Here is a 20,889-nt window from a genome sequence, read left to right on the forward strand (position 1 = left end):
GAGCAACTTTGAACGAGCTGCTATCCTGGCTCTCAATCTGCTAACTGTCTTTATTTCGGACTTTCAGTGTGATCTTGGGCAAGACTTTCTATTTCACTTTTGTGTTACTTCTAATATCAAGTGTGTAAAAGTATGGTAAGAAATAGCTTTTCAGGTTAAGAACAGATGTCATCAAATCTGCTAGGTAATAGTGCCAAGTGGATGGCTAAAAAAACTCACCTCTATTCTCCCGGCTGGCCAAAGCATTCGGATCCTGGAAAAGAAAGTACAGGCATCAAGTTTAGCAGTGAAAATCGACAGATGACAAAGTGGGTTTATTATGTGGTAATGTAGAGGTATGAGGCCCAAAAACTCGAAGAGGACAGCCTCACAATAAACATAATGGCAAATCACGAGTTAAAAAAACCCACAGCATTAGGAACGTAATGGCTAGAGGTTTAAGTTACAATTACGCATTTGAATGGCTGGAAAAAGTAGGGGAAAGTAATGCACAGAAGAGGAGTAATTTACACACCCAACAGACCTGCACGGGGATCCAAGTGGAGCAGGCAGATTATATTTTACTGCGGAAATACATACTTACTCAAGGAGGGAATGGTAGGCACGTTCTGACAAAGATGGAAGGCAGAATGGCTGCTGTGGTCTTGGCTGGTTGTCCCCCCAGTAAATGTACTGTTCTACAGGAAAAGGCTGGAGTGATCGTATTCTCTGAGCAATGCAGTCTCTCTCTCCACATGGAAAGGCTTCAGTGCATAGGACAATGTTTCTTTTCCCTTTGTAAACTAGGGCTATTGAACTGCGTCCTCTGGCTTACATGAGGACCTCTTTACATGAAGCAAGGCATGGTTGTCTAATGAGACAGGCATGGTGTTATCCTCACCAGACAAGATATCGAGTAATCACCTGTCAGGTGATCCACTCCACCTGCCCCTGTGCCTTCACAAGGCACCATACAGTTCCACCCACAAGGATCTAACCCTATTTGTGGCACACAAATCACTGTTTTGCTTAAAGAGATACCAGTTTTCCAAACCTAAAGTTTGCAACAAGTGCTCTGGATGTGGACTATTGGAGGTGGTGCTAGAAGAGTCTGGTGTCCAGAAGATGCTGTGAAACTTTTCAATGCTCCTGGATATAAAGTTATCGGAGAAGGGGAATGCATTTGTCTCCCCCTTACCATATACCCCTTGAGCTGAATTCGAGGGGAGCAGGTCAGAAGCTGGTTTAGTGCACTGGTCACCTCCTGCGTCTCCACCGCCGCCAGAGCATTGCACACCACCATCAAAGACTGCACCACACGCTCTACCTTGTGCTGGTGATCCACCTATCCAAAGACAGAAGCATGGACATGAAGATAAGTTGTGTAAGGATTATGCTACTTACCCAGTAAGCATCTGTTCTTGGCATGTAGAGCTGAAGATTCTCATGCTTTGCATACTCCTCCATCTAGTGCTGGATCCGGATCTTTGCAAGTTGTTTTTCTTCGAAGATGTCTTTCCTAATCACAAGGTAAGGTGACTCCTCCTTTCGGTGATAGTGCGCATAGGCATTGACTCCATTGTTCGATTGTTTTCCCGCAAGAGGGTGAGAATGGAGTGAGTAAGTGTAGTATAGAGATGTCCATGCATATGTAATGTAAGTAAAACAAGATTGCCACAATTACAGGTGCCCGGGAAGGTGGGAGGGCGCATGTGAATCTACAGCTCTACTTACCAAGAACAGATGCTTACTTGGTAAGCAGCATAATCCGTTTGAGGCATGTGTGCTGTAGATACACATGCTTTGCATAGACTATATAGTAGTATTCTACCAAAGCGGTGGCTAACCAGTAGATGTTGCAGCTGTTTGAAAAAGTGTTTTTAGCACTGTTTGCCCTACATTGGCTTGTTGACAAGCTAACACATCCACACAGTAATGTCTGGTAAAAGTGTGTGGTGTGGCCCATGATGCTGCTTTACAAATGTCAGCTATAGGGATGCTACCTAAAAAGGCCATAGACGCTACTATTTTAAGAATGGAAAGCGCTCTAAGAGGTACAGAAACAGTTCCTTTAGCTTTAGTGTAGCAGGTTTGAATGCATTTAACAATCCATCTTGCAATACCAGATTTAGAGATGGGATTGCCTTTGTGAGGTGGAGCAAATGCAACAAAATTGTTTTGCGAAATTGTTTTGTTCTTTCAATATAGTATAGCAAGGCTTTTCTGACATCAAGAGTATGAAGCGCTCTTTCTGCTACAGAACCAGGTTGAGGAAAGAACACAGGCAACTCAACCAATTGATATGAAAAACAGAAACCACTTTGGCAAGGAATTTTGGGTTGGTGCGAAGAACTACTCTGTCTTTATGAAGATGAAAGAAGCGTTCTCCTAAGGTTAAAGCCTGTAGCTCACCGACAATGAGGAAGCCCACTTTCCATGAAACAAATAGTAGGGGACAGTTGTGCAATGGCTCAAAAGGTGGACCCATGAGCTGTGTAAGCACAATATTCAGATTCCAGACTGGTGCTGAAGGCATCCTTGGCGATAGAACTCTCTTAAGGCCCTCCATAAAGGCTTTCATTACTGGAACCTTGAGCAAGGATAGATGTCTGTTCTGCAACTATGCAGCTACTGCTGCAAGATGCAGTCGAATGGAAGTGCAGGCTAGACCAGCACGCTGTAAACGCAGAAGGTAGCAAATGATATTTTGAGTGGATCCATCTAGTGGATCAATGTTGTTATTAGTACAATGTATAACAAATCTTTTCCATTTAGCTGCATAGCATGCTCTGGTAATAGGTTTTCTTGCTTCTTTAAGAATGGTCATACATTCTGGAGGCAAGTTAAGATATCCAAACCCTATGACTTCAGGAGCCAAATCGCATGGTTCTGAGTGAGAAGGCTGGAATTGAGGTGCAGCTTTTGATGTGGAACTACTGACCGTTCTAAGAGTGTTGTGAACCATGTCTGAAGAGCCCAAGTGAGAGCCACTCGAATCAATGTGAGGAATGTTTGCCTGAGCCTCCGAACCAGAAATGGAAGGAGAGAGAGAAGTGGAAAAGCATAGGCAAATATGCCCGACAAATTCATCTATAGAGCATTGCCTTTGGATAGAGGGTGTGGGAACCTGGAGGCGAAGCTTGGACAGTTTGAGTTGTTTACTGTGTCGAACAGATCTATTTGTGGAGATCCCCATTCTTGAAAGTATGGAAGGAGAACCTGGGGATGAAGTTCCCACATGTGTATTTGTTGCTGCTTCCTGCTTAGGAGGTCGGCAATCAGATTGTCCACTCCTGGGAAGTGTTCTGCCAGAAGATTAACTTTGTGATGAATTGCCCAACCCCACATTGTCTGAGAGAGACAATTGTAGAGAATGTGTCCTCCACTTGTTTTTGTTCACAGTACATTGCGGTCATGTTGTTGGTGAGGACTAGGACAACTTTCCCTATGAGAGGAAAAGCATTCAGTGCTAGAAATACAGCTAGAAGCTCTAGCTAGTTGATGTGCACAGCTTTGTACTTGTTGTCCCATAGACCTTGAATTGTCAAGTTGTGAAGATGAGCTCCCCAACCTGCGAGGGATGTGTCTGCTGTTAGCATGATCTGTGGAACAGGGTCAATGAAGGGCCGCCCTTTTGATAAGTTTTGTGTGTTCCACCACTGCAGGGAGCGATGGGTGCAGCTGTCTACCAACACTAGATTTGTTAATTGACCCTGCGACTGAGTCCACCGACGTGCCAAGTATTCCTGTAGAGGACGCATGTGCAACCTTGCATGAGGCACTTTCGTGATGCATGATGCCATCATTCCTAGCAGTTGCATGAACGTTCTGATTGTTAAGTATTGATTGGTTTGAAACTGTAGTAGCAGAGTTTGAATATTTCGAATTCTGGCTGCATTGGGAAAAGCTAGAGCTGTGGAAGTGTTTAGAGTCGCTCCCAGATAAGACTGCATTTGTGTACACTGAAGGTGAGACTTTGGAGCATTGACCGTGAAACCAAATTGGTAAAGTAGGTGTAATGTAGTGCGAGTGTGGTATAAGCACTTGGTGTCTGCTGGCTTTGATAAGCTAGTCGTCCAGGTATGGGAAGACCTTAATCTGTTGTCTTCTGAGATGTGCCGCCACTACTGCCAGACATTTTGTGAATACTCTGAGAGCGGTAGTTACTTCAAACGGGATCACCTTGAATCAATAGTGTTTTTCCGCTATCACATATCTGAGGTATTTACGATGGGCTGGGTGAATCGGAATATGAAAGTATGCATCTTTTAAGTCCTGAGTGGACATAAAATCACCTTGCAGTGGAAGAAGCCGTTGAAGCGTGACCATGTGAAAATGTTCTGAAAGTATGTACGGGTTTAATGTCCTTGGATCCAAAATTGATCTTAAGGAGCCGTTATTTTGGGGGATTAGGAAGTAAAGAGAATAGACCCCTGAGCCTTGGTACTGTAATGGAACTGGTTCTATAGCTCCTTTTGTCAAAAAAGTTTGTACTTCTTGTTTGAGAAACTGTAAGTGTTCTGCTGAAAGTTTGTGGGTACGAGGTAGTATGTTGGGAGGATTGCTGGTGAGCTCCAGGCAATAACCATGTCGGGTAATGTCTAACACCCATATGACTGATGTTATGGATTGCCAAATGGGGAGAAATTGTGGAAGCCTTCCCCCGACAGGTGTTAAATGATCGGGGGAGTGTAGGCAAGTCACTGCTTATTGGGGGAAGGAGAATTTCGGGTTGGCGTGCCCTTACCTCTACCTTTAAAATTGGTTCCTCTAAAGAAGCCTCTACCGGGAGAGGGCTGCGTGTTGGATTTGTAAGAGGAAGTGCTGGGGTTGGAGGATGTACTTTTAGACCCTGCTATATAGAATGAGATACGAAAGGAGCCTCTGCTTGAAGGACTTTAAAGTGCTCCCCCATGGATTTTGCCACATCTGTGTCCTTTTTCATCTTTTCAAGAGCCTCATCAACCTGAGGTCCGAAAAGATGCTGTTTATCAAATGGAATGTTCAAGATAGACTGCTGGACTCACGGTTTAAAGTCGAAAGTTCTAAGCCAGGCGTGCCTACGTAAGAGAATGCTGGTATTAACTTCTCTTGCTGCAGTGTCAGCAGCATCAAGAGCACATCTAATGGAACAGTTAGAGATGACCTTTCCTTCTTGAACTAGCTCTTGTGCCTTTTTCTTGTTTTCATCTTGGAGGTACTGAAGTAGACCTTCCATCTCATCCCAGTGTGCCCTGTCATATATGGCTAAGAGTCCCTGTGCGTTGGTAATGCGCCAGTGATTAGCGGCTTGAGCAGCTACCCTTTTACCAGATGCATCAATAAGCTTAGACTCTTTATCTGGGGGAGGAGCATCACCAGATGTTTGTTAGTTCGCTCTTTTACGAGCGTTGGAAACTACCAGGGATTCAAGGGGAAGCTGTCCTTTAATAAAAACCCGATCAGAGGGTGATGGTTTATATTTTTTATCAACCCTGGGTGTTAAGATTTGTGCACAAATCAGCTCTTTAAAGATGTCATCTGCATGTCTCATCATGCCTTTTAACATAGGGAGACTGTGACTAACTCTATGGGAAGCCCCTAGTGTCTCAAAAAAACATTCGTCCTCTAAGGCCTCTTTATGCAGTGCAACCCCATGATATGCTGCTGCCCTAGAAACTAGCTCCAGATAAGATACGTTATCATCTGGGGGTGAAGGTTTTGTAGGGTATAAGTCTGGATCATTATCCATGGGTGGATAAATATTGTAGTTATACGAGAAGGGTATACAGTTCCTCTAGTTGTACAGGAGTGTGAAGAATACACTCATCCTTGGGATCGAGACAAGGTGGGGAGCAATGTCTAGTTGGCCTGGAAGTGTACTAGCAAGTGTTGGATGGGGGAACCCACATTGGTGGAACTAAAACCCTCACACACCCAGCAAGCTAGGTGTCATGCTTCATCATCTGGGTTTTGCTCCTCGTCGGGTCGGCGCTGCAATTCCCGACGGGCACCCAAAGATGGGGCTCTTTAGCGGAGATCTTTTGTTCCTTGCCGAAGGTGAGTGCAAGTGAGGGCCAGATAGGTGTAGACGTTAGTGAGTGTGTTTTAAAACGGGGTTGGTTAGTCTGAATAATGGATTTTATTCGGTCAGTAAACCACCCTATTAAAAACGAAATGAGAGGCGGTGGTCTAGACACAATAGGTCAGGGACTACTCTGCTCTACTCAGGTGGTCAACATGTTTCTTGCCTCAAGGTCAGGGGGATCCAGCGGCAATTCATCAGGACCGGTGAAATGAACTGACCGAATAAAATCCATTATTCAGACTAACCAACCCCGTTTTAAAACACACTCACTAACGTCTACACCTATCTGGCCCTCACTTGCACTCACCTTCGGCAAGGAACAAAAGATCTCCGCTAAAGAGCCCCATCTTTGGGTGCCCGTTGGGAATTGCAGCGCCGACCCGACGAGGAGCAAAACCCAGATGATGAAGCATGACACCTAGCTTGGTGGGTGTGTGAGGGTTTTAGTTCCACCAATGTGGGTTCCCCCATCCAACACTTGCTAGTACACTTCCAGGCCAACTAGACATTGCTCCCCACCTTGTCTCGATCCCAAGGATGAGTGTATTCTTCACACTCCTGTACAACTAGAGGAACTGTATACCCTTCTCGTATAACTACTTCAGGGCTTGTATACTGGACCTCGGTAAATATAGCCCACCCGCTTTTATTTTTCCTTCGTTTGATTGTGGATAAATATTGTAATCATTCCATGGATATGTAGTCAGAGGAGCATTATCATCATCATCCCCATCTCCTAAATCGGGCTGTGTGTGAGGAGATCCCTGTGGTGTTGTATAATGGATCTGAGCCTGGTAGTATTGGTAAAGGTGAAGTTAGTGGAGGGAAAGGCAAATGGATAGGACTTGTAGCAAGGTTTCTCTTTTTTTGGGAAATCTTGTCTCCAGTGTCCTCAGGGCTGAGTTTCCTTTTGGAAGGAGTTTTGGCCAATATGTGTCCAGCGTCTGGACCAATATAGATCTTTTTCTGCTTTGGATCCAATCGGTCTTTCATAATGTCGAAGATTGGTTCCGGAGACTTTGAAATATGTTCTTTTGATTTCGGCGCCAAAGGTTTCGGTGCCCAACTGGACTTGTCCTTGGAAGAAGCAGCTTTCGGCTCTGAAGCAGCTTTTTGTTTCAAAGCGAAAGGTTTCAGCTCCGAACCAGACTTTTGTTTTGAGCCGGAGGATTTCGGCTACAAACCAGATTTGTCTTTTGGAGCGGAATGTTTCGGGTCCGAAGACAATTTGTCTTGGCTTGATCCCGAGCTGAAAGGCTTGACTACTTGTTTCAGTGCCGGGCCCAGGGACGGGCGTCAGAAACGTCGTCTCGGTGGCGACCAAGGCCCAAAGGCAGAGGTGGTGCCAAAGACTTATGTTTGGTGAAGGGTAACTTCTGGGGCACGAAGGTTATGGTACTCACGACACCCTGTACCGCTGGAATGTCCACTGACTCCAACTCAATCTCGAGGTCGGAATCGGATTCTTCGACCAAGAAGGCCTCCTCTTCTTCTGCGGCCGCCGCTTCTTCTTGTTCTGACTCTTCTTCGAAGAGCTCCAGAGTCTGTTGAGTGCTTTGGCGCTACATTTCTCGTCATAGAGCACAACGATCTCGAAGAATCTTTTTCGATCTGAACGAGCAACACGCCTCACAGTCTTCTTCCTTGTGCTCCGGTGACAAGCACAAGTTGCAGACCTGGTGTAGATCGGGGAAAGGGTATTTCGAGTGGCACCAAGGACAGAACTGAAACGGAGTATGTTCCATCGGCAGAGGGATGGATCGACGCAGCTAGGCCCGAAGGCCATCCACAATGTTTTCGACCAAAGAAGAGAGATTTTCTGATTGAATGGATACGCGGAGAGGGAAACGCATACGATGACAATACCGTCGAGGGTAGAGTGGATTGCACATCAAGGGGAACTCAAAGGATGGTTTCGAACCGGAGCAAAGCAATACACGTCCGAACTCGATGGCACCCCAAATGCAGAAAGAAAACAATCTAATAAAGGAGTTGATGCCCAGGCGCACTATCACCGAAAGGAGTAGTCACCTTACCTCGTGACTAGGAAAGACGTCTTCAAAGAAAACCAACTTGCAAACATCCAGACCCAAAACTAGAAGGCAGGAGTATGCAAAACATGTGTATCTAAGCACACATGCCTCAAACACACGAACTACACTGACTTCACACAAGAGCAAGCTGCTTTCACCATAACAGAATTCATGTCATTCAGCAAATGTATATGGCTGAAGGGAGCTAGCAAAAATGTCAAGCTGGTTAAGCCAGCAACTGAAAACGTTTAAAACAGAAGCAAAACTAAAGCCATGAACTTTGTTTTTGCTTTTCTCTGTGCACACATCTGTCCATCCTAACTGCTTTGACTGCCTTCCAGTTTTTTGCACGACTGGTATCGGGCTGCCTGCATGGTTATGTAAACATGGGCGCCATCTCGACATTAGTGTAACTGCTGACAGGATACTCTATCAGGCAATTAGTGAGCTGTACAAATCAATATGACATAACAGTCCTAGAATAGCCCATGTCCCAGCCCCTTTTACTTTACTGGCCTAAACCGCTTGATCAGGAGGTACGCCTATTTGTAATGCAGTCTGGCTACTGAACTCTCCGCACAAACTGGATAAGTGTGTGTATTTTATTCTAAAAGTAGTTTCCACATTTTAACCACATTGCCTTCTTAGGTTTCTGGCCATTGTTTTCATTTAAAAAAAGTTAACTAGCCTTGAGACCAGGGGCGCTAGGTGGCGCACGTGCGGTATGGCCGCCACATTGTGAGGCTCCCGCAGTCCGGCTCCGTAATCCGGTATTTAATATGTCTCCGAGGCGGAGAAACTTCGTCAAATACAGACAATATATCCCGTGTTGGAGTGGGCACTTGGTGGCGTGGAGTGCAGCAACGGAGCAGTTTGCTGGTACGGGCGATTGGGACGCGGCGGAGCTGCCGGCGGCGCTGGCCGTGACGTCTGGAGCGGCGGAGAGGCGGGGCACAGCACTCAAGGGCCGAGGCTTTTGCAGGACGAGTGGGCCGCTCCATGGTCAACAGCGCTGGCTGAAGAAATTGCGGTGAGCACAGGCGCGGATCGCGGTTCCCACCGCCGACAAGCAGAGGCGGGCTGCGAGGGAGCCGCGCGGTTAACGGCAGGCTTTAAATCATTTGTGGAGCAGAGAAGAACACGCGCGCCGCGGTGCACGCATTTCGCGGGGCGCTGCGGCCCGCGGCTGGAAGCAGAGACGAGGCCTCAGTGTATGTGCCAGATCAGCGCTCAAGCGCCCGATACGGATTACAGGCGGAACGGGGCACGGATCGTCTGGACTGCCTGTGTGAAATGTACACTGACTGCCTGTGATTCTGCGGCAGGGCCTGGAACGGAGAGCAGCCCCTGGAGGGTGGAGCTAGCTTGGCATTGTCAGAGCATGCTCCTGTGCTGGTGAGTGCTGGAACGGCAGTGCACAACAGAGAGTGGATGGGGAAGGAGGCCACAACTACTGGGTCTGCCGACATTGGAGGACTCTGCAGCGCGAATGGAAACAGCTGCTGACTGAGTACTAGGTGAAGCGAATGGTGGACTTGCTGATGGATGCTTCTCCCTGGCTGATGTGATGTGTCTCATGGCGCACGGATTGAGGGGCGACGGCGTTGGGAGACACCATACTACGGCTTAAGAGATCATCAGGCTCACAACTGATATCCTTACCTCCCCCTGCGGACAGTTCCATTCAATAAGCGCGCTGCGCAAGTGGGCCTGAGACCCGTGGCAGTGGAACAGCGCGAGACGGACCTGCACAGCAGTGTGAAAAGGGGGAGGAGGTGGTGTTACTCGTTGCCTACTTCTCATCTGTGTCGGACGAGGTGCCTGAATTGGAGGCGATAGGCGGTGTGGGGGGCAGCGCCAAGATGGGGAAAACGGATGCCCGCCAGTCCCGACTACAATTCGAAGGCAGGAAGTTCATGAAACAACAGTCGCCGGAACGAGAGATGGCGGAGGAGGCCTCACAGATGGATCCCCAGCCAAAATTGGGGGCGGACCTACACTCAATTCTACTGGAAATGCGACAGGGATTCACGACCATCGCAGATAAAATGGACACGATAAGCACCCGCATGGACTCGATAGTCCGTACGATAGAGGGGCACGAAACGCGCCTCAAGGAAGCGGAGCACCGCATTTCCGAGGTAGAAGACACTGCAACTCAGGTACAAAAAACGACGGCGCAACTAGATAAGCTTCTCAAAGTCATAGCGGCAAAGAGCGAGGACATCGAAGCGCGTAGTAGGCGGAATAATATACGCGTTTTAGGTGTCCCAGAAAGTACAAATACGGGTAAGATGGAAGACTATATTGAGAAACTACTGGTGGCAGTGGTAGGGCCTGAACTCCTATCTCCCCATTTCATAGTTGTTAGACCTGTCTGCTTCTGAGAGTCCCCTCACACCATGATTTATTTTGTTCCCCCGTGCCTCCTAAAATTTGTCGCTTTTTATTTGTCTACCAGGACCTTTTTGTGTGTTGTCCCATGGGGCTAGATGCTCCTTGATGCTCAGTTGCTCACCAAGTTCCTGGCACCTATGTACAAGGCGCCTGACGGAACCGGTGGCATTACACACTGAGGTTGTCAACCCTAAAATGGTGGACACCATTGTCCCCTATGAGAGTGACTCCCATTGGAGTCCTTCTGACCTCTGACCCTTTGGAGGTTTTGGCGCACTCTGTGTAACCTGCAAACCTGACAGGAATCCCCTCAGAAGTTACAAGTACACAAAATGGCTGCCTTAGGAAGCCCAGTATGGTGGCTCCTAATGACCAAAAAGACACCTTGGAAGGGCCATGTCATTGACACAGCCAGGGAAGGTTCTAGAACCTTCTGGCTCGTGCTGGCACCCCAGGGCACTGGCTATAAAAGGCCCAGTCCCTGGCGGCCATGATGAGAAAAAGTGGAGAAGAGAAGAAACATAGAAGAGGACTTGACACCAGATTGACACCTGCCCTGTTTCCCCCCCCCCTGAGGCAGCTGATAGCGCAGGCAGAAGTACAGCCGAGGTTGTTGGCGTGGACCCTGACTGGCGTTCCAGTCAGAAGCGCGAGCAGTGACCTCTCGCCTTCAGCGCCTGGCCAGCGAGTGCCCAATTGCCCCTCAGAGACTTTGGCCATAGTTAGAGCCTCCCCGCCTCCCCCAGTGGTGAGATCGCGACTGCGACCCTTGACAGGGCCCCTTCAACTTAAGTGCCTCCTGGCGGGCGTTCGGACGTCTCCGAACCCACCACCGTCGAAGCGCTGATCGTGGACAGAAGGTGAGGTGCTGCGCTGGGGCGGGGAAAGGCTGGCCTTCATTTGGGCGAGAGTACCGTCTCTGCCCTGCCCGAGTGACTTGGGGACTGTCGTTGTGGGCGGGAGCCCCCCCCCGTGAGTGAGATCGGAGGGAGGATCGCGGAGCCCCTGGAACCCCCTTTCGCCCTTGGGAGAAGGGCCATACTGACTGGAGCTCTTACTGGCGCAGCTAAAGTGAGGTGGGACCGTCTCTTCCCCTGAAGTTGCCGCATTGTTCCGGGACTGAGGTGCGGCTCCAATTTTGAACTGTGCGCGCAGGTAGTTTGACCTCTCCGGCAGCCCGTTCGACGGTCTGAGGACTCGTGAACTGAAGCCGCCTTCGGAGACCCCACCTGCGTTGACAGAAGCGCACAGACTCCTCCGGCCGCAGTAGTATTAAACCGGCTGGCCGCGGAGTGTAATTGCCGTAGTCATTGTATGTCTTTATCTTCCAGATACACGCGCAATATGCTTTAAGTGCAACTAAAGGATTATCACGAGTATCTTGTGCCCAGAGAGCCCGAACCCGTGAACACTTCAAAAACTGTAAGAGCGCGCATTCCGCATTAAATGGCAATCTAAATGTGTTTACCCTGAAAGTGATTAATTGGTGGCAGCGATACCAGTATGACCCTGAGATATTTATGTGAAACGATCGGTATCTAACTTGCTATGCAACTGTGATGTTTTGCTGATATTTATTCCAGTCATTGCTGATATTTATTCCAAATGTATTGAATCCTGATATTTATCCAGTATATTTATTTATTAGAGTCCAACCATTTATTCCTACGCAACCAGTACACAGCTAATCAAACCCATGTAAGAAAGGTGAATGTGATTAACTAATTGAACTTCTTCCAACCCAGAGAACTTTTACATAAACGAAACATATTTTTCTATAACAGTGGTGTGGTGTCCTTCTTTTTATGTGGTGTGCAGGGAGTTATTATTTGGTCATAGCCAGCTTAACACAACAGCCTTCTACCGCCTTGTCACTCGAGCCAAGCTACCCCCCTTTGTGCTGGGCTTGCCCATCGCAGGTCCAACATAAAATTGGTGGCAGCGGTTGGGATAACGAGCCGTGCTGTTGTGAACCTCATAATAATTCAGTGTGCATCACAGGTATTCTCCCAGCGGCCTTCTAATTCTGTGATTTTGTTTTTTTAAATTCTTTCCTGGAGGTGGGTGGAGGTGATCCTCAGAGGAAGTTCCTATCTTCATAACCTACTTCGGGGTGGTGGTCCACCCTTTCAACTGACAAAAATGGAATTCAAAATGTCAGAGCTGGAGACCTATACTGTGGCACAGCTCAGGGAGTTCTGTCAGGAAAGGGGAGTGTTCGTTAGGCGAGGAGCCAAGAGAGAGGAGCTCCGTACTAGTCTGCGAGCCTGGGTGGAAGCACACACGGAGGGAACGGTAGAGGAGGAGGAATCAGACAGGGAAACTGTCAGGGAGATGATTACAGAATGTCCCCTGGGGGTGGGTGCGATGTCTATCAGCCCCAAGGTAGCCTCACGGGAGGGCAGTAGTGTGTCATCAAGAGGGTTATCAGAAACCGAGTTAGCCGACAGGAGAGAGGAAAGACAGTTAAGGTGGGAGTTGGCCAAGCTGGAGATGGAAGGGAGGAGGATGGAACATGAGTTCAAGTTACGAGAACTCGACCTCAAGACCATTAACAATACTCCGGGCGGTGTCGAGTCCAAGGAAATTGCCAGGGAGCCCAGGCCCCATTTACCAAAGGACGTAGTCGCCAGTTATTCCGCTGGGGACGACATAGCCAAGTGGCTGGCAGCCTATGAGGTCTCCTTAAGAGCCCATGGGATCCATGAGAAGCACTGGGGTGGTGGATTATACCGGTACATGCCTCCGACAGGAAGGGATGCCCTATTGGCCCTAGACCGGGAGGAACAGGTAGACTACCCCGCCATGAAGGTGGTGCTCATTAGGAAGTTTGGGTTGACCCCGGAGAAATACCGGCAAAGGTTTAGGGGTAACCACAAGCTGAGCTCACAAAATTGGGTTGACTTCCTGGATTTTGCCAAGAAAGCCCTGGAAGGGTGGGTCCAAGGTAGTGAGGTGGAGGACTATCAAGGGTTGTATGACTTAATCCTCAAGGAGCATCTACTCGAGAAATGCCTTCCCGAGCTGAGGCAACACCTGGTAGACAGCAAACTTACTTGCCCCCGTAAGCTTGCTGAGGCAGACATTTGGGCAAGTACCCGAGTGTCCACGAAGGGGACTGGAGGAGATTCTCAGAAGTCCGGACAGGGCGCTCCCCTAAGGAAAGAGGGGGGAGATAACAAGAAACAGGAGTTCTCCAAAGGCCCCCAAAATAACTTTAAGGGGAAAAACACCTTTTCCAACTCTAAGGCTAACCCGCAGAAGAACCCTAACCCTGGCCAGAGTCAGCAGCCAAGGGTTGTCCATTGCTTTGAGTGCGGTGGTATTGGACATTACAAAGGAGACCCGAAATGCCCAAAGAGACCACCCCCTCCCGCTGGAGGAAAGGCCCCGGGAGTCGCTAGTGTAGCGCTCGGGGAGGAGATGCCCTTAAGTGAGGGAAGGGAGTGGGCGGGAGTCACCTTAGTGTCCCTGGGTGATCGGGAGATGGTTCCAAAGATCCAGGTGCCCTCGAATACTACCAAGTATGGGCAGTGGGTCACCATCAATGGCCATAGAGGGGAAGCTCTGAGAGATACAGGAGCCAGTATGACTATGGTAAGGAGTCAACTGGTGTCCTCGGAGCAGGTGGTTCCGGGCGTACTTCATCCAGCCGCACTGGCTGACGGCAGAATGGGCCACTATCCTGTGGCCGAGGTTCCCTTTGAGTGGGGAGGGGTTGCAGGTCCACTTCGAGTCGCCGTAAGCCCCGCCGTGCCAGTCAATTGTTTGCTGGGCAATGATATGGAGCACAATGCTTGGAAGGAGGTGGAATACCGGACCCATTCGGAGATGCTGGGTACACCTGATTGGGCCTGTGTGAGTACCAGGTCGGCAACTGCTCGGGAGGAGAAGTCGCAGGGGTCGGAGTCTGGAACAATGGCCCACCCCGTAGCTGCTGATGAGGGAGCATGCCGAGGACAGGAGGAGCCTGCCTCGACGTCCGTGCCCCGTGAGACGGATAGGCCACCTACGGAGGTGGACCCGGAGTCCACGGAGGAGGACATGGTTCCGTTGGAGAACTTACCTATCCCCGCTGATTGGCGAGTGGAGGGAGGTCCGTCCAGGGAGGAACTGAGCAGGGGACAAAGGGAATGTCCCACCCTCAAGGGTCTGAGGCAACAGGCTGAAGCCCAAGCAGCGGGTAACGAGTCTGGGAACTATTGTATTTACTGGGAGGATGGCCTCCTCTACAGTGAACCCAGGGCGCCAGTGCACGGATTGTCACGGGCACTGGTAGTCCCACAGTGTTACCGAGCCTTCCTGTTAGAGTTGGCTCATGAGATTCCCTTGGCAGGACACTTGGGTCAGGACAAGACCTTTGCCAGGCTTGTCCCCCACTTTTATTGGCCTCGAATGAGGGTGGCGTCCGACGCATATTGTCGGTCGTGTGTGTCATGCCAAGCCAGTGGGAAAACAGGGACGAAGCTGAAGGCTCCCCTGGAACCACTTCCCGTCGTTGGCACCCCCTTTGAAAGGGTGGGCATCGACATTGCTGGGCCCTTAGATCCACCGACAACATCCGGTCACAGGTTTATCCTGGTACTGGTGGATCATGCCACAAGGTATCCAGAGGCAATTCCTCTGAGAACCATCACTGCACCGGTGGTGGCAAAGGCCCTGATGGGGATCTTTACCCGAGTGGGTTTCCCCAAGGAAGTTGTATCTGATAGGGGGACCAACTTCATGTCAGCATACATGCGGGCAATGTGGAAGGAGTGTGGAGTGACCTACCGGTTCACCACTCCTTATCACCCACAGGCCAATGGCCTTGTGGAAAGGTTCAACAAGACGTTGAAGGGTATGATCAGAAGTCTACCCGAAAGCCTGCAGAGGAAATGGGACGTCCTCCTACCCTGCTTACTTTTTTCCTACAGGGAAGTGCCACAGAAGGGAGTGGGCTTTAGCCCCTTCGAGCTTCTGTATGGGCACCCTGTACGTGGACCTCTCAGCCTGGTGAGGGACTCATGGGAAAAGTCTCCCCGGAAAGTTCCCCAGGACGTGGTGAGCTATATGCTGGCCTTCCGGAGCCAAATGGCTAAGTTGTGGAAGCAAGCTTCTGACAACTTGGAAGCCAGCCAGGCAGTGATGAAAGCGTGGTATGACCACAACGCTCACCCAGTGGAGCTGGAGCCTGGACAGAAGGTGTGGGTGATGGAACCGGGAGAGCTAAGTGCTCTTCAGGACCGTTGGACAGGCCCATATGAGGTATTGGAAAAGATGGGCAAGTCTACCTACCTGGTGGACGTCAAGACCCCACGGCATCCACGTCGGGTGCTGCATGCCAATCGCCTCAAGCCCCACTATGAGAGGCCCGAAGTCATGTTGATCCTGGTGACTGATGGATCGGAGGAAGAGGACACTGAGCCTCTCCCCGACCTGTTGGCGTCTCAAGAAAAGGATGGGTCATTGGAGGGAGTGAAACTCTCACCATCCCTAACTCCGGAGCAGCAGGAGGAATGCCGCCAGGTTCTGGGGTCATTCTCTCCTCTGTTCTCCCTTGTCCCGGGTAAGACCCATCTGTGTGTTCATGACGTGGACACCGGCGACAGCCCACCTGTGAAGTCTAAGTCTTACCGGCTGTCGGACAAGGTGAAGGCCAGCATCCGAAGTGAAGTAGCTAAGATGCTGGAGCTCGGAGTTATTGAACCTTCAAATAGCCCTTGGTCTAGCCCGGTGGTTTTAGTTCCTAAAGCTGCACCACCTGGCACCACGCCAGAATTGCGATTCTGCGTGGACTATCGAGGACTTAACTCGGTCACGAAGACCGATGCTCATCCGATCCCTCGGGCGGATGAACTAATTGACCGGTTGGGAGCTGCCCAATATCTGAGTACCATTGACCTCACAGCAGGGTACTGGCAGATTCCTATGACTGGTGGAGCGAGGGAAAGGTCAGCCTTCTCCACACCTGATGGACACTACCAGTTCTGTGTGATGCCCTTTGGGCTCAAGAACGCTCCTGCAACCTTCCAGCGGCTGGTGAACATGATCCTCACTGGGAAGGAATCCTTCTCTGCTGCTTACCTTGACGACATTGCTGTCTTCAGTAGCAGTTGGGAGGATCACTTGCAGCACCTGCAAGACGTTCTCCAGGCCCTGGAACAAGCTGGTCTGACGATCAAGGCCAGCAAGTGTCAGATTGGGCAGGGGTCGGTGGTGTACTTAGGTCACTTGGTGGGCCGGGGAACGGTGCAACCCCTTCAGGCAAAGATTGAGGCAATCGTGGCCTGGGAACCCCCCAAGACCCAGACTGAGGTCCGAGCCTTCCTGGGCCTCACAGGTTACTACAGACGGTTCGTGAAGGGGTATGGCACTATCGTGGCTCCCCTTACTGAACTCACGGCCAAGAAGCAACCCAGGAGAGTCATCTGGACCGAGGCTTGCCAACGAGCCTTCGACACTCTGAAACAGGCATTGTGCAACGCTCCAGTTTTGAAGGCTCCAGACTTCTCGAAGGAGTTCATTGTCCAGACAGATGCATCCGACATTGGCATTGGGGCAATGCTATCGCAACTCAATGAAGAGGGTCTGGATCAGCCCGTGATCTTCCTGTCACGGAGACTACTTCCCCGGGAAAAGAGATGGAGTACCATTGAGCGGGAAGCCTTTGCGGTGGTCTGGGCACTGAAGAAGCTGCGACCATACCTGTTTGGTTCGCACTTCCTGGTTCAGACAGACCACCGACCCCTTCGTTGGCTCATGCAGATGAAGGGGGAAAACCCAAAACTGTTAAGGTGGTCTATCTCCCTACAGGGAATGGACTTTCGGGTGGAACATCGGCCCGGAGCTGACCACGCCAATGCAGACGGTCTCTCCAGGTATTTCCGCCTTAGTGTTGGGGACTCCCAAGGGGTTGGGTAGCTCTCCCCACTTTCAGCTTGGGGGAACGCGTGTTAGACCTGTCTGCTTCTGAGAGTCCCCTCACACCATGATTTATTTTGTTCCCCCGTGCCTCCTAAAATTTGTCGCTTTTTATTTGTCTACCAGGACCTTTTTGTGTGTTGTCCCATGGGGCTAGATGCTCCTTGACGCTCAGTTGCTCACCAAGTTCCTGGCACCTATGTACAAGGCGCCTGACGGAACCGGTGGCATTACACACTGAGGTTGTCAACCCTAAAATGATGGACACCATTGTCCCCTATGAGAGTGACTCCCATTGGAGTCCTTCTGACCTCTGACCCTTTGGAGGTTTTGGCGCACTCTGTGTAACCTGCAAACCTGACAGGAATCCCCTCAGAAGTTACAAGTACACAAAATGGCTGCCTTAGGAAGTCCAGTATGGTGGCTCCTAATGACCAAAAAGACACCTTGGAAGGGCCATGTCATTGTCTAGAACCTTCTGGCTCGTGCTGGCACCCCAGGGCACTGGCTATAAAAGGCCCAGTCCCTGGCGGCCATGATGAGAAAAAGTGGAGAAGAGAAGAAACATAGAAGAGGACTTGACACCAGATTGACACCTGCCCTGTTCCCCCCCCCTGAGGCAGCTGATAGCGCAGGCAGAAGTACAGCCGAGGTTGTTGGCGTGGACCCTGACTGGCGTTCCAGTCAGAAGCGCGAGCAGTGTCCTCTCGCTTTCAGCGCCTGGCCAGCGAGTGCCCAATTGCCCCTCAGAGACTTTGGCCATAGTTAGAGCCTCCCCGCCTCCCCCAGTGGTGAGATCGCGACTGCGACCCTTGACAGGGCCCCTTCAACTTAAGTGCCTCCTGGCGGGCGTTCGGACGTCTCCGAACCCACCGCCGTCGAAGCGCTGATCGTGGACAGAAGGTGAGGTGCTGCGCTGGGGCAGGGAAAGGCTGGCCTTCATTTGGGCGAGAGTACCGTCTCTGCCCTGCCCGAGTGACTTGGGGACTGTTGTTGTGGGCGGGAGCCCCCCCCGTGAGTGAGATCGGAGGGAGAGCCCCTGGAACTCCCTTTCGCCCTTGGGAGAAGGGCCATACTGACTGGAGCGCTTACTGGCACAGCTAAAGTGAGGTGGGACCGTCTCTTCCCCTGAAGTTGCCGCATTGTTCCGGGACTGAGGTGCGGCTCCAATTTTGAACTGTGCGCGCAGGTAGTTTGACCCCTCCGGCAGCCCGTTCGACGGTCTGAGGACTCGTGAACTGAATCCGCCTTCGGAGACCCCGCCTGCGTTGACAGAAGCGCACAGACTCCTCCGGCCGCAGTAGTATTAAACCGGCTGGCCGCGGAGTGTAATTGCCGTAGTCATTGTATGTCTTTATCTTCCAGATACACGCGCAATATGCTTTAAGTGCAACTAAAGGATTATCACGAGTATCTTGTGCCCAGAGAGCCCGAACCCGTGAACACTTCAAAAACTGTAAGAGCGCGCATTCCGCATTAAATGGCAATCTAAATGTGTTTACCCTGAAAGTGATTAATTGGTGGCAGCGATACCAGTATGACCCTGAGATATTTATGTGAAACGATCGGTATCTAACTTGCTATGCAACTGTGATGTTTTGCTGATATTTATTCCAGTCATTGCTGATATTTATTCCAAATGTATTGAATCCTGATATTTATCCAGTATATTTATTTATTAGAGTCCAACCATTTATTCCTACGCAACCAGTACACAGCTAATCAAACCCATGTAAGAAAGGTGAATGTGATTAACTAATTGAACTTCTTCCAACCCAGAGAACTTTTACATAAACGAAACGTATTTTTCTATAACAGTGGTGTGGTGTCCTTCTTTTTATGTGGTGTGCAGGGAGTTATTATTTGGTCATAGCCGGCTTAACACAACAGCCTTCTACCGCCTTGTCACTCGAGCCAAGCTACCCCCCTTTGTGCTGGGCTTGCCCATCGCAGGTCCAACAATAGTGGAAAGGGCTCATCGGTCGCTTGGGCCGAGACCACCCCCTGGCTATCCCCCCAGGCCCATAATTTGTCGCGTGCTGAACTACAGAGACAGGGATACGGCATTGAGGGTGGCCAGGGAGAGGCACCAGCTGACCTATGATGGAGTGTCATTCACTATGTACCCAGACTTCACGCTCCATGTGCAGGAGGAACACTGCAAGTTCATGGCCGTGAGACAGAAGCTGAAGCAGGCCCAGATTGACTATGCCTTATTATACCCAGCTCGCCTGCGCATTACGCATCAGGGAACCCAAACTTTTTTTACAAAGCCTCAGCAGGTTGAAGAGTTTCTGAAGCGGCTCCAGAGGTCAAAACGGCAGACGGGGGCGCAGGAGGACTCCCCCTGATCTACTTTGCAGTTAGTACATTACTCGATGCCGTTGCTTGCAGGCCGCCGCTGCCTAGATTCGCCACATTGAGGGACACCATAGTTTAGATAGACGATAAATGCGGCACGAGCAGGTCACCAAAGAGACAAAGTGGCAGTAGGGATATCTGAGAGACGCCGCACACGCCGCAGGAACTGCCAATCTACTATGCAGTCGGACACCCTCGAACTCTACCCAGGGACAAGCTGACCGCTTCGTCCCATTTGGACTGAAGAGAGGTTTTCGTCAGTCACCCAGATGCATCCCCCAATTGGGAGATTGCCCTTGTTGTTTTTTGTATGGTTTTTGCTTCTTCTAATTTGCGTTTTAAGGGATCAGTGGGAAACCACAGGTTTTGAGGTTATGATACAGGAGCAAAGGGGTGTAGGGGAGGGGGGTGGGGCACCTATGGCTGACATGTTTGGGATGTTTCAGTGGGCGGGGGAGGGTTAGGCGGGGGAACTTAACATTTGCAGTGAGTCAGGGGTGCGATTACATGGTGGTAACATTCTCGATTCATATGTAGGATTGCCAATGTACAAGTATACTCAATGCATAAGGCAGGTGGTAATGCACGGGTGCCATGACACAGGAGGATAGAGCTGTACTGAATGTGCTGTCGTGGAATGTTGGGGGCCTGGGAGACCCGAGGAAGCGGTGGCAAGTTCTAGCCTACCTGGATCGGCAGCACATACAAATAGCCTTGCTGCAAAAAACACATATTAATCCAAAAGCGGCTAACACCTTCGCCAGTAAATGGGCAGGCTGACGATTATTTTCATCATACTCCTCATATGCTCGCGGCACTGCCATTCTATTTAAAAAACAAACTCCTTTTGAAATGGCGGGAGCGGCGGTGGATCTGCAGGGCCGGTTTGTTATCACATGGGGGAGGCTGGGTAGGGAGTCTGTCACAATTGTGAATTGTTATGGACCTAATACGGACCGCCCTGAATTCTTCACTATACTATGGGGTAAGATACTAAACGTTGGCTCCACTCATCATTTGGGGCGGAGATTTTAATGTGGCTCTGAACCCGCTCCATGACAGATCTAATGTGGCCACAAACCATTATACTCATGCACAGGAGGTGCTTAGTGGGATCATCGCTGAAGGCGAGCTAATAGACAGTTGGAG

General features: G+C 50.2%; 1 protein-coding gene and 1 pseudogene across 1 annotated transcript in view; both read right to left on the reverse strand.

Annotated features, from left to right (window-relative positions):
- Positions 1–20,889, reverse strand: part of PIK3C2B (phosphatidylinositol-4-phosphate 3-kinase catalytic subunit type 2 beta) — a 692,267-nt gene that overhangs the window by 329,409 nt on the left and 341,969 nt on the right. Inside the window, exons 8-9 of the mRNA XM_085647698.1 lie at positions 1,178–1,324; positions 220–253 (exon numbers count right to left, since the gene is read on the reverse strand). Of these exons, the coding sequence (XP_085503824.1) occupies positions 220–253; positions 1,178–1,324 (181 nt within the window). The remainder of the gene's footprint in view (positions 1–219; positions 254–1,177; positions 1,325–20,889) is intronic.
- On the reverse strand, positions 3,258–7,791 carry LOC146871703 (uncharacterized; annotated as a pseudogene).

Source organism: Triturus cristatus, chromosome 1_1 (genome assembly GCF_964204655.1).
Source record: "Triturus cristatus chromosome 1_1, aTriCri1.1, whole genome shotgun sequence".
NCBI lineage: Eukaryota > Metazoa > Chordata > Amphibia > Caudata > Salamandridae > Triturus > Triturus cristatus.